This window comes from Natator depressus, chromosome 6 (assembly GCF_965152275.1).
Source record: "Natator depressus isolate rNatDep1 chromosome 6, rNatDep2.hap1, whole genome shotgun sequence".
Classification (NCBI taxonomy): Eukaryota; Metazoa; Chordata; order Testudines; family Cheloniidae; genus Natator; species Natator depressus.
This window is the reverse complement of record NC_134239.1, coordinates 25,087,234-25,101,518: the sequence shown is the minus strand read 5'-3', so window position 1 is coordinate 25,101,518 and position 14,285 is coordinate 25,087,234. Positions and strand designations below refer to the sequence as shown.

At 42.8% G+C, this 14,285-nt stretch overlaps 1 protein-coding gene across 8 annotated transcripts in view; it reads right to left on the bottom strand.

Annotated features, from left to right (window-relative positions):
• Nucleotides 1–14,285, bottom strand: part of BRSK2 (BR serine/threonine kinase 2) — a 427,939-nt gene that overhangs the window by 106,260 nt on the left and 307,394 nt on the right. For all 8 annotated transcript variants that reach the window (XM_074954821.1, XM_074954822.1, XM_074954823.1 and 5 more), the window contains one exon: nt 6,202–6,342. In XM_074954821.1, coding sequence (XP_074810922.1) covers nt 6,202–6,342 — 141 coding nt within the window. The remainder of the gene's footprint in view (nt 1–6,201; nt 6,343–14,285) is intronic.

The window sequence follows — 14,285 nt, the reverse complement described above, 5'->3', positions numbered from 1 at the left end:
CCCTCTCTCCACCTCTGCTGTAGTGCTTTAGTGAAGATGCTACTACAAGAGCTTCTCCCATCAGCGTAGTTAATCCACCTCACCAAGAGGTGGTAGCTACGTAGATGGGAGAAGCTGTCCTGTCGGCATAGCACTGTCCACACCGGGGGTTAGAGCGGTATGACTATGTCACTCAGGGGTGTAGATAAGTTTGTAGTGTAGATGAGGCCATAGTCATCTCTGCTTCTTGATGTCACCCCTGATTTCTCACAAACCTTCCCTCCCCATTAATAAAAGTATACTGCGGTATTCTATAAACCGTTCCTGCTCACAGTGCTCTCACAAGAGCTTTTGGTGCAATTGCTGTGAATCCTGAAGTATTACTTTTATAATGACCCTTTCCCCACCCTACTAGTGGGAAGGATACAAAGCAAAGTAAAACAAAGCTCCTATTCATTGCCTTAGCTCCCAACCCCCCCACGCTCCCCGTGTCACACACTTTAGCATGAGCCCCCTCTGCATATACCAGCAGACAGCCTCAGGCGATGAAAGAAGAGGCTCTAGTAATTGTCATTTATCAATATTCATACAGATCCTCAAACCCTCCTTGTGCCCTCCTGGAAAAAAAAGCCAAACCAAAATAAAAATAAAAATAAAATGAAATAATACTCCTGCTGCTCACTACCAGAGGGAATTTCCTCTCAATGTCACCACTGCGCTGTGCAGTAATTGGCATTATCAGTTATCTTTGAAGCTTAATAAGGTTTGCCATGGGCCCTTTTCCGTAATCATATTTTTATTTGTCAGCTCACAAGATACAGACACCAGATAGGAGCCTGACCAAAAGAAAAACCCAACACACACAAAAAACACAACTCAGACCAATCACAACATTGGTTGGTGATGTCACATACAGCCAATCAGGAATCTTTTAGCTGTTCTCTCCTATTTCCTTCTAGATTCCGTTCTCTCTGCAATCTTTGCTTTTTCTAAATAGAAGAGTTCTCCTCCAGGGGAAAGCTAAGACTGGAGTAGCTGTGAACTCCCCCACGGTCAGAGCTTCTGTATCATTTCCTACAGTGACTGCGGCTGGGCCTGGAGTAGCTGAGAGGTCCCACACAGGCAGTGGCCAAGGTGTTCAAAAGCAACTATTGATTTTAGGGGTCCTACCTGAGACCCCTTACAGGACCCTGGTTTTCAGAGCGGTGGCTCAGCACCTGCTGAACACAAGCTCCCTTTGAAGTGTTTCAACGTGGGCATCAAGGTGGGCAGCCAATGTCATTAGTCACTTTTGAAAAACGTGGTCCGTGCTGCTATGACATTTCACGGACTCCTGAGGCTAGGGTAGCCGTGAGCTCCCACACACCATTGGTCTTATGCCATTTCCTGCACTCCTGAGCGGGGCTATAACTAGGGTCGCTGTGAATTCTCCCACAGCCAACCCTACTACAAAATCCTGTACAGTGACTGTGACTGGGAGACGCTCCAAGCTCCCGCTACACTCCCATTAAAAGAAATAAATGGAACAGGAAACTCATACTGATTTAAAATAACATTAAACCAAACACAAGCAAAATTACAAATCCATTTTCTTCCTTGCTGGGGCTGCTTCCTTGAAAACCCTTCATCAGACAAAGGCAATTTCTGCCCGTGGTTGAAGGCACAGCTCCCCCCCTCCCCCGATCAATGGCCACTGTGGGGAAACCCTTTCAGATTCTCTCATACAGGAATCCTGAGCCATTAATAAATTCAAAGCCGTGAAAGAAGAACTTACCAGGATGCTGAAGAAATTGTAAACCTTAAGAATTTCTCTGTGCTTGGTTGCTCCCTCCTAGGGGAGGTGGAAGAAGCGGTGGCACGATATTGGGTGGGGGGCACAGAGCTATCAATCTATTCTGCTAGCATGCTAGAGGCACTCCAGTCATTAGCCAAAGGAGAAGCCTTCATTACTCAGTGTGGTCATAACTGGATAACCCGGCTCATGAGATGATTTATCATCTCGCTGCCCTGCGACAGGGCAAGGTCAAGCTTCATTGCTTAGGAAAGCACATTAAATTATTATATATTTACAAACGTGATTTTTAAAAAACCTTTGGTGGTGACTGCTCAGACTCTCTCATCTCAGGAGCTTCACAGGTCTCATAGTGACCTGATTCACTGTTGTTTGACTCCGCACTGACAGTGGTAGAGCAGGGGTTGAGGAGGAGATCATGGAAACAGACTCACTTCTTAACAGGAAGGATATTGTCTTAATGACCAAATGTGTTGAAGACGGTAGCTGGGGATCCTTAAAAGAGGCACTCACTATTCCTTGAAAATTCGCTAGAGACCCTCAATTCTCCAGAATTACTTACTCTTTCTACAGCCTCAGCCCCACCCTCAGCCTTGTTTATTAAAGGCAGACACCAGAAGGCATCTGTCCATCTATCTACCTGTGCCACACTTGTCACAGTAGTACCTAATTGCCAATAGATACATATACATTCCCACAAGAGTCATGTGAATACCACAAACATCTGTATAAAGAAAAGGAGGACTTGTGGCACCTTAGAGTCTAACAAATTTATTTGAGTATAAGCTTTCATGAGCTACAGCATTTGAATTATTAAATGAATTACCATCAGTTGTGTTTGCACCTTTTTTGTGTGTGCTTCCTGTGAATATTCGAGTGAATGAATTTACCAGCAGCAATATTTGTGGAGACCGTCAATTATAAGAGAATAACGGAGAATATTTGCAGAACATGAATTCTGAATTTGTAAATGAGACTGTTGACACGTAAAATCTGATTCTGGGCAGACTCAGGAAAACATCCCTATTCAGGAATGGTGCTTAGGAAGTTAATGCTTAAATGCTTTCCTGAGTCAGGGCCTCTAAGAGATATGCTCTGCTAGTCATGAACAAAAACAACTTATCTGTCCAATCAAACCTAACTGGAACCACACTATCCAGTTTCCAAAACAAACTGCTCCCGAACAATCTATCGTGAATTATTCTCAGAAATATATTGAGAAAATCATGATTCTCCCACAAATGATTTGCAAGGAGAAAAAGATGTGGCATTCACAGAACAAATTATTTGTTAAGAATTATTTGCCATCAGAGAAAACTTTCTGGGTCTGATGATCCAAAGTCCATTGAAGTCAATTGGGAGGAAGGAGGGTGTCTCACCATTAATTTCAATGGGTTTTGGATTGGCCCCTCATGTTATTATTGTTCATTCTCAGTTCACCCCATGCTCTGTTGACTATCACAAACCCGTCCATGCTGACTGCGTACTGTCCTCAGAACTTCGAAATCCACAAATGTGGTCAGCTCAACCTCTGAACTGCTCCCCACCCTACCCCATTCTTCTTAATATTACCCTACAGCTCCTTCTTGCCCCTTGAGAAAGGCTTAGATCCCCTCTTCCATCCATTACTAATACATTCCCTTAGAAATTTCCAGTTATTTACACAATGAGGGGAGCAGATCAGACACTTAGGTGGCCATTTATGGGCGTATTAGGGCTGTTGATTAATTGCAGTTAACTCACGTGATTAACTAAAAAAAAATAATCGCAATTAAAAAAAATTAATTGCACTGTTAAACAACAGAATACCAATTGAAATGTATTAAATATTTTTGGATGTTTTTCTACATTTTCAAATGTATTGATTTCTATTACAACACAGAATACAAAGTGTAAAGTGCTCACTTTATATTATTATTTTTAGTACAAATATTTGCACTCTAAAAATGATAAACAAAAGAAATAGTATTTTTCAATTCACCTTGTGCAAGTACTGTAGTACAATCTCTTTATCGTGAAAATGTAACTTACAACTGTAGATTTTTTTTGTTACATAAGTGCACTCAAAAACAAACCAATGTAAAATTTAGACCCTACAAGTCCACTCAGTCCTACTGCTTGTTCAGCCAATCACTAAGACAAACAAGTTTGTTTACATTTATGGGAGATACTTCTGCCTGCTTCTTATTTACAATGTCACCTGAAAGTGAGAACCAGGGCCAGCTCTAGGTTTTTTGCCTCCCCAAGCTCCAAGCTGGCGTTGCAAGGTATTTACGTGCCAGATATGCTAAACATTCGTATGCCCCTTCATGATTCGGCCACCATTTCAAAGGACACGCTTCCATGCTGAAGATGCTCGTTAAAAAAAGAACGTGTTAATTAAATTTGTGACTGAACTGCTTGGGGGAGAATTGTATGACTCCTGTTCTGTTTTACCCGCATTCTGACAAATATTTCATGTTATAGCAGTCTTGGATGATTAACCAGCACATGTTGTTCGTTTTAAGAATACTTTCACTGCAGATTTGACAAAATGCAAAGAAGGTACCAATGTAAGATTTCTAAAAATAGCTACAGCACTTGACCCAAGGTTTAAGAATCTGAAGTGCCTCCCAAAATCTGAGAGGGACGAGGTGTGGAGCATGCTTTCAGAAGTCTTAAAAGAGCAACACTCAGATGCGGAAACTACAAAACCCAAACTACAAAAAATGAAAATCAACCTTCTGCTGGTGCCATTTGACTCAGATGATGAAAATGAACATGCGTTGGTCTGCTCTGCTTTTGATCATTATCGAGCAGAACCTGTCATCAGAATGGACGCATGTCCTCTGGAATGGTGGTTGAAGCAGGAAGGGACATGTGAATCTTTAGGGCATCTGGCATGTAAATATCTTGTGATGCCGGCTACAACAGTGCCATGCAAATGCCTGTTCTCACGTTTAGGTGACATTGTAAACAAGAAGTGGACAGCATTATCTCCTGCAAATTGTAACCAAACTTGTTTGTCTGAGCAATTGGCTGAAGTAGGACTGAGTGGACTTGTAGGCTCTAAAGTTTTACATTGTTTTATTTTTGAATGCGGTAATTTTTCTGTACATAATTCAACATTTGTAAGTTCAACTTTCATGATAAACAGATTGCACTACAGTGCTTGTATTAGGTGAATTGAAAAATACTATTTTTTTTATAGTGCAAATATTTGGAATAAAAAATAAAGTGAGCATTGTACACTTTATATTCTGTGTTGTAATTGAAATCAATATATTTGAAAATGTAGAAAACATGCAAAAAATTTAAATAATGGTATTCTATTATTGTTTAACAGCACGATTAATCATGATTAATTTTTTTAATCGCTTGACCCTAGGGTGTATGCATGGGGCATTCTGAGGACAGTAGTTAGTCAAACCTGAGGAATATGGATAATCATTGCACAATTACTGAGAAATAACTATACAGTTGTTATGCAAATCCCTGCGCTCTCATTGTCTAACAATGGCCCTCAGCCTATCAGAATGGAGGAATTTGCATGCTGTATGTAGTTATTAAGACACAATTGTGCAGTCATTATGTAAATCACAGCACCTTAGCCAATCAGAATGCATGGAATTGTATTACTGAGAAATAAGCGTGCAGTTACAGGTCAGTAACTGTACAGAAACCCTGTGATTTGATTGGCTGCAACAACTCAATTTCAGTATAATTTAAATTACCCGAACTTGTTAAAGCTGAAGTGGAAACTGGTTCAATTTAAAATGCCATCTGCAAGTTAGAGGTTAAACCACATTCAATGGTTAAATCATTCAACTGAGTTAATATGTAACAATAACAGACTGATAAAGAAAATTACTCCCTACTGGAAAGGAAATTAAAGGCAACAGTGACTCAAATGCCCAGAAGGGGCCCAGGCAGGGCTGCCAACTGCCAGCACATTTCCCTATATCCCAAGGTGGCCATAAAATGACGTTGTTGTATTGATAATTGTCCCAGGTTTCTTCAGGGACTAGTCTTGATAAGGCACATATTATTCTCGGTTATTGGCAAGTGCCCCCAAGACTCATGGAAATGAAGCACTGGTCCCCCAGGAATTTGATTTTCTTGGTCAAAGCACTCACTATAAATGAAGGTGACAGCAGCTGCCCCCTCCCATTATGCTCACCATGGAACAGCAGGCTCGCTTTCCAATGGAAATCAGAAATGAGCCTTTCTACATATATTATAAACAGATCCAAAGGAAAATCATGGACAATCTACGTGTGATTGATGCGTGTTCACAGAGATAACCAAGAAGGAGCAGCAGCAGCAGCATTTATGTAGCACTTTTGGACCCCAGCAGCAAACAGACGTATAAGGAGCCCCAGCCCCAATGACTGTTTCGTTATGAGTTTCCAGGCCGTAGTCACCACCCATTATAAACCTGCTGTACTCACCATATTGAATGACTATGGCAGAAGTCTAAAGCAGAGATGATTTGTCGGAAGAACTTCCTGGCTTCTTTTGGCGTTAATCTTCCCTTTTTTACGAGATAGTCGAAGAGCTCCCCACCTGACACGTGTTCTAGCACCAAATACCTAGAAAAAAATAAGACAGGCCTTTGTTAGCACATGATCACACAGCTCTCTCTGTCTTTGTCTCTCTCTCTCTCTAGGAATTAAACTTGTGTGAAATACTGTGAAACGAGAGAATTGGAAAATTAGCAGCTGTGAACATTTTTAACAGGGTTGGAGTCAAGCACTGCTTGGACTCCAGGCGTTTCAGTGATTCCAAACAATGGAACAAATTCAGTTTTCAGCATCCCCGGTAGAGGGATGATATCTGAAAAGCAATAATTCCTCCAAAGATCAAGACGGATAGCGGGCAGCAAATTATATGTGAGCTTCCAGCATAATTTGGCAGCTGCAAAAGCTAATGTAGAGTTCGGCTGCATATGCAGAGACATCAGGTCATTAACCAAGGTGGATGGTGATAGTTCCTTTTTTGAAATAGCTTTGGAGGAACTACACTCACACAACTGTGCTCAGTTCTGGGCACCTCAGTACCAGACAATGTCAACAAACAAGAGGGAATTTGGAGAGCTGTTGAAAATAAACAGGCTGATTTATGAGAAAAGATAAACTACATATATATAGCACGGGCACCCAGGGAAGGGCTCATTTCTGCAACCCTTACTCATGCTGGATAGGTTTGCTTTACTTGACTAGTCCCATTGACTTCAAGGGAACTACTCTTGCATGTAAGTGTTACATAGAATGAGTAAGGGCTGAAGAATTAGGTCCCAAGAGGGGAATAGGAAAACTGCATGTTATCATTGGCATTCAAGTACTCCATAAATGTACCAGGCAAAGAAAGGAGAGGAATTATCTAGGGCAGCCCAAAGGGTTATTATGATTAGGGGTAATGAGATGCCACCAATCAAAAGAAAACTTAAGCTAAATATCTGGGAATGTTTCCTAAGAGTGGAGCTCTAGGAGACCATGGAATCGTTTCCCTCGATAAATAATGGCAGCCCCATCAACTGAGTAATTTAAAACTGGACTAGATACAACACTGGAGAGCACAGGGTAGGTAACAGACCTGCCTTGGGAGGAGGATTGTCCCGAACAGGGTTTCTCAACCTTTTTGATACCAGGCACCAGCTTGCTGCCTGCCTAAACTGTCAGGGAGGTCTCAGGGGCTGGCACCGGTCCATGGACCGATCACTGAGAAACACTGGTCTAGAGAAACAATGAGGCCTTTCCCATCTCTACTGTGATTCTGTGCGACTGTACAGTGCTGCCGCCTTCTGTGTACACACAGTACATTAGATATAGGGAGAGTAAATGATGCCAAGATACTGTGTAAAGCTTTTATTGGTATGAGTCTGAGATGACCAAAATTACTATGCAGGCCCTCCCAGACTAGTGACACAAAGAGGTTATTTAATGAAGGACCTTTTGTTCTCTGAACGGATTACTTTGCAGATCTCCCTTTAGGGGCAGACCCGCAGAGGTGGCTTTTATGCCCTTGGCTTCAGAATACTGTAACAGGGGAGCAAGCCCATACTCCCTCAACGGATAACTGCTTTGAAATGTTTCCTTTGCCGCATGGAAGGGCATGCGATCTGACAGCAGATATCTGCAGGCGCAGTGAGATGAAGGTAAACAGGACTAGTGAACATCACCATCTTTTGCTGATACCACAAATTTCACTGGAAAACTGTTAAAATAGTACATTTTAGAGAGCTTTTACAATTTCTTAGGGAGTTATTGTTGTATTCCTTTGTGCATAAGGCAAGTCAGTGTTAGTTCCTGTACCCTTAGTCCAACCAAACAGGTCTTGGAAGGAGAGGAAAAGAACAAAATTACTTCAAGACTGAATACTGTCCTTTCAGTGCCTCAGAATGGTATGATTTGGGAGGGAAACTCCAAATTTTGGGGGAAAGAGAAAAATATTCTTGTGCATTTTTAAGTGGTCCTTTTTGAAGCTACTCAGAGTATTTGAATATTAGGAGTAGCCCTGGAGAGAATAAAGATAGTCCAGTAGTTAGGGCAGCAGCTGTAGATTTGGGAGACCTCGGGTAAATCCCTGCTCCTGTGTAACCCTGGGCAAATCACTTAGACTTAAACAGATAAAGAGTTTTATAACCAGTGTTGTGCCTTTGGATATGACAGCTGGTAAGGCAGAACTGAGGTTATGGAATGAAAGGTTACACGCAGTCAGACACACTGAAATAGATCTGGAACCCCAGGAGGACTTTCCCAGAGGGGTCGATACAGACAGGTCAGTGTGGCAATGCCTGAACCGCCTGCACATGCAAACTGGCAAACTGAAGACTAATATGATCCAGTGAGGGTACTCTCATGACATGAATGTATGCGAGTGCAGTAAGGTGCAGACCATGGAGCATTTGCTGACTTTTTGGGGAGACCTATGAAGAAGGACCTCGCTGCAGCAACAGAAAGAGCCATTGCTTGTGCATGGTTCTGGGAAAACCTCTAGTGTGCAATAAGGACACGAGAAGATGATGATTTAGACTCTGTCTGTGTCAGTGGATGATACTTCCCTGCCTCACAGGGTGGTTGTGTGGATAAACACAGTAAAAGATTGTGGGGTGTTCAGATACTACTGTAAAGGGGGGCGGAATAGGTACTTCACAGTGACAGAGAGCTCGTGGGGAAAAGTTGGAAAACTTTTTGTTTAAATCAAAATTAGAAAAATTCCAACTGAGCTCTCTAGTGCTTGTTGAAACGCCACAAGAAAAGTTCATGGAAATTTTGTCAATTCTTTTTTTCATTAAGATCCAGAATCAGATGAAAATTTGTGTTGAAACATCACATTTTCAAAAATTGTGACTCGCTCTAATCCAGGCAGAGGTGTTTTTAGTGAGCAAAGTGCCAGTGAGACCATCATAAAAGTATGATAAAATTCAATGGACCATACAGCTATCACCACTGTCTATATGGTACAGATGTTACTGATATAGGACCAGGCACTCTATCCTGCTCTATTGCTGTGGCACTGCTACATGATGCCAAGAGAGAAAAGACAGCCCACAGCTCCATAGCTGGGGATTCCCCTGGCTTGGGGAAGTCCTGAGTGGTCATCCAGCTAACATAGGTGGTTCCTATGCCACCCCTCCTGCAGCCTCTGGTGTAGGGGCATATCAGGATGTGGGACAAGTGGCCTGTCAGTGATCTCCATCCGATGCATAGTCCCTTGGAGACTGAATTTGGATGTCTGGGCCTTTTAAGTCTCAGTGGTCCTGCACTACCCAGACCTTGGCAGCAAGGCATGCTGGGAAAGAGGATTCCCTATATAAATCATTCTCTTCCTTGTACCAGAGATTGACCTGGTCTAGTCTCTCCTATGGCAGACCCAAAATTGGCCTTGGGATCAAATGTAACTGGCTCTCTGACTGCTCTTCCTTTCTGCTGTGCCCAGAAGAAGCAGGATATAGCAGAGAATCTGGCTCAAAGATTTCAGACATAGTACAGATCAATAGAAATTTTTTTCCAGGGTGGTATAAAGATGTTTATATATACAAGCCTGCAGACCCTCCTCTATACAAGTTTCAAATGCAGTTTCAGAAAATTACAGGCTCAGCATTTCTGTCACCCTCAGCAGGAACTGCAAAGCAATTTATTTTCATCAACTTTGTGTTATTAAAAATACTCATCCAAAGTGCACCAACATGCCGTATGATAAATAAAACAAATGGAAATACAAAGTGCATTTACGAAGGTATTTATTTTTGTTTACCACCCAGAAGCACCAGATATAATAATGGAAACAAATGGGGGAAACATCTGAAAAAGATTTGTGCCTGAGATGAGTCGAAGAACAAGAAAGAAGCACAGAGAGACTATATTCTGATCTGACAGATCCCCTCATGTGACAAGAGCAAGGAGGGTGACAAACACATTCCCAAATGGTTAAGTGTAAGAAATAAATGCTGCAAGAATTATTCTACAAGTGCGGCGTGGTTAACTTTACATCTAGAAGTTCAGGGAGCAGGTGAGCAACAGAATATACATAGCTTGGAAAAATGGACAAGGAAAGGGAGATTTTCCTGCCGTTCCTCCCCCATTCTGCCCCTTCCTGACAATGATATTACCTCATGGTACCATTTTGCTCCTGCAGTTGTTCCCAGAAACTAGTCTTGGCCATTGCTTTCCATTCATTGCACGGCCTGAGTTTCATGTTATATAGAAAATGGAAAGCAGCAATTTTTAAAGGGTGTTTTTCAACTCTGCCTATGGTAAAACTGATGGTGTCAGTCAAAAGCTCTACCCAGTGGAAACCTAGCTGTAAAAAACACACCATGCATTACTCTCTGAAAAGTCACTGCAGAGTAAACAGAGGCAGCCCCTTGGCAGTGCACTGTACACCCGCATGCTGTGATAATTGCGACAGGGAAGTATGGAGCCACCCCGGGCTGAAGGACTCTGCCAGAACACTTAGCTCTCCCACCTTGAAAGCACTGTACAAATGTTAACTAATTTAATCCTCTCACTTTCCTTGCGAGAGACACGCTGTAAAGGTCATCACCCCCATTTTACAGACAGGGGAGTGAGGCACAGTGAATTACCCAAGGTTACGTGGCAAGTTGGTCTCAGAGCTGGGATTAGAACTCAAGATTTCCTGTGCTCATGTTCACTAGACCACACTGCCCTGAACATCAATCACCCCTGTTCTCTAGCTTTCACTGCTGTGATTATGGTGACTGCAGCGCTGGCCTCTCCTTTTTGATACGAGTCCATTTGGAACAAGTGGATTTGGACAGAGGCTGCAGCTGTCAGGCTTCCACAACTCCAATTTGCAGTGTGCACACACAGTTTAAAAAAATTATTAAACATTTCCTCTACTGGGTGAATTCTTAAATGTGGGGCAGATTCCCAAACAGGCAAGGCCATGGTTTCAGAATGCCAGCACCATGCATGCCCAGAATTTCTTTATGCCTCTGCTGTGAGCCAATACATGAAATGAAAAATTTCAGGGAAAGCTTCAGAGACGAACGAGACGAGACCCCGGTGTTTAAAGGAAAAGAAACCAAATGCTTAATAGGAGAAATGATTTCATCCATCAGAGAGGAGCAGAGAGATCATGAACAGCAGCCGAGTGATTCTTCCCAATGTGTTTTATTAATTTTATCTATCCCCTTGGCCACTTTTCCATCTGTATCCTAGACTCATCACCTTCCCCAGTCAAAGCTAACAAGCTACTAACCTCACGTGGCATCTAGGTATCATGTGAGACACCCATGCAACTCGGAAAAGAACTAAGGCTCGACTTTTAAAAAAAAGTCTCTGATAGAATGTTTAAGCAACAAAACTGTATAAACCTTGCAACTGTTACAGGGATAGCAGCAGTGCGGGGCAAAGGTGGCTGTAAGCCATCTTTGTGCCTCCCAGATTCCGCCTGTTCTAGGAGCTAGTACAGCTCCCAGCACGTTCTAACTTACAGCAGCCTCCCCATGACTGCCTAGGGGCTGTTCTGCCGCCCAGCACAGACATAGCATAGAGCACAATACCGTCTCCTTTTCCTGGCCCCAACATGCCCCTAGGCCAGGCGCCGTGAGGTGGGACAGCACAGGGCCTATACTGCTCCTGCACAGGGATATTTTCCTTGGGGCCAAGTTGGTCCTTCATGGCCTGCTCCTCCAAGTTTGGATTCTGAGCCATATTTTCCTTCAGTTCTGTATATCTTGGCTTGGGTTCATTTCTGTTGGTGGGAAATTTACTACTAATTCATGAGCTTGCTTCTCACTTTCACCTGCAAACCCCAGATGCTGAGCCAGACTCTGCCTGGCTCTTCCATGCGGTCACTGCGTGGGGAAGGGAGCAAGGAGCCTCCTCCCACCTTGTGCAGCACATGAAAGGGCAGGAGTGAGAACTGAAGTCCCTGTGCTCAAAGGGGAGGAGAGTAGGCAGAGCCATGACTCCACTCCTGTACTTGCTGACTGGCTGCAGGGTAAGAGAAGTGTGCTGCACCCCATAAATGGCTGTATGTGCTCCTGCTGCACACTGGGGAGCTCTGGGAGAACGTCTCCGGGTGCTCACTCTGGGGCAGGGCAGCTCTGTGCCACCCTAAGGCAGGGCTGTGCTTAAATTGCACAATCTAGCCTGAAGTGATTTATGGAAACACAACTCTTATAGAAAGGCAGACTGGCCCAGGAAGAACCAGATCCGTCCATCACCAGGTACCAAGGGCACAATATCTAAGGAGGTCATCCCAGTCCTGATGATTACAGAGAATGACAGGTTGTTTGCTAACCCTTAGCAGGCATGGCCAGGAAAAATATGTGCATGCCACCTAAGTGTCCCCACAGCAGCTCATCATTAAGTCTTGGTAATGGATATGCAGTTCATGTTTTCCCTGCCCTATAGATCCACACAATTTATGATACATCTGCCCTTATACAAATTAGATCCTTCGGGGCAACATATACATTAATTTATTATTTATTAAAGTAAATTGAGATCTTTGGATGAAAGATTATAAATGCAAAATAATAACTGAATTTATAATACTTAATAACAATACTTTGCACTTCTACGTCACCTTTCATCAAAGGATCTCAATGCACCTTACAAGCATTTATAATGAGAGACTCGTCACTCCCCTGTGAATTAGGGAGATTTTATTATCCTTATTTTACATATGGTGAAACTGAGGAACTGAGAGGGAGCAACTTGTCCAAGGGCTCATAGCAAGTCAGCAGAATAGCTGGGAGCAGAACTCCTGACTCACAGACTCATGCTCCAATACTGTATATCATCTCTTATCCCAAAGAATTTGAAAGCACTTTTCAAATGAATGTCCAAACTATAACGTATTATATTATAAAGATTATTGAAGTGCCTACGGCTGTTGCAGCTAGGCCTCTGATGAATAGTAAACATTTTAAAAGAATAATTTAAATAGAACATCTCAAATGGGCAAATAAAGAATAAACCAAAGTCATTTGGCCAGGAAAAAAATCAAACAGGTTCTTCTTCCCCCTGCCACCGCCATAAAAACACAAATCAGTTAAAAGCTAGGCCAAGTGGGAATGTCTTGCACAAAGCAAGTCTTGGGCTTCGATGGACTGCTAAGGAGAGTGAATGCATAAGACAGAGACCTTTGACCCTGAGGAGTTTAAGCTGATACCATGCCACAACAGTGTACAAGATGAGATGGTCTCTCACTAAACTGAGTTCCAGACCATCAATGCTTTAGAGATTATTACCAGCACCTTGAGCTGCAGAGGGACGTGAACAGGAAGCCAGTGTAGACATGAGACAGTTGTGTGATGAACTAGCCAGAGCTTCTGGTTATACTTCAAAGTTAGTCCTTGCACTATAGTAATCCAGCTTGGAGGTGACAAAAGTGTGGCTGGCCATTACAATGTCCACTTCCAAGAGGTATGATCACTGATTCCTGACTAGCTGTTGGCAATGGAAGGCAAACTGGACTATCTAGGGACAGGAATGGTTCTGCAAACCATTTTAGCAAAGGCTAGAATTCACCTTCAATAGATGATGCAGATACTGTATCTCTCTATTCCCCTCCTTTTCTCACTCCTCCGAACACCGCTCACTGCCGAAGTCTAGGAGTTGTAGCCAGTTCATTTTCAGGCAGATCACTGTCTTGATTAGGACCTGGCAGAATAATACTACATAGTACTACTGTCTGGATTCGAAGAGAAGGAGATCTAGAGCTGAGCATCACTCAGCTAGGGAGCATTAATCCACTACTCAAGCGAGCAACTTCTGTGGCAAAATGTGGCAGCAACACTATACAACATATTTTAGGAAGGGAAAAAGTAACTGCTCCTGCTGAAACTACATGGGAATGTTAAGTAGGAGGAATATTAATGATCCAAACTGGATAACAACGGGATTTACACTCTTACTCTCAAAAAAAGAGCTATGGGATTTTAACTATCAGCAAGGTCACGGCCTTGGTGTAAATTCCTTGCAAAAAAATGGACAGACACTATCCCTACCACCACATTGGGGAACTGGTTACACACTAAGAGGGAAGAGTGCCATTT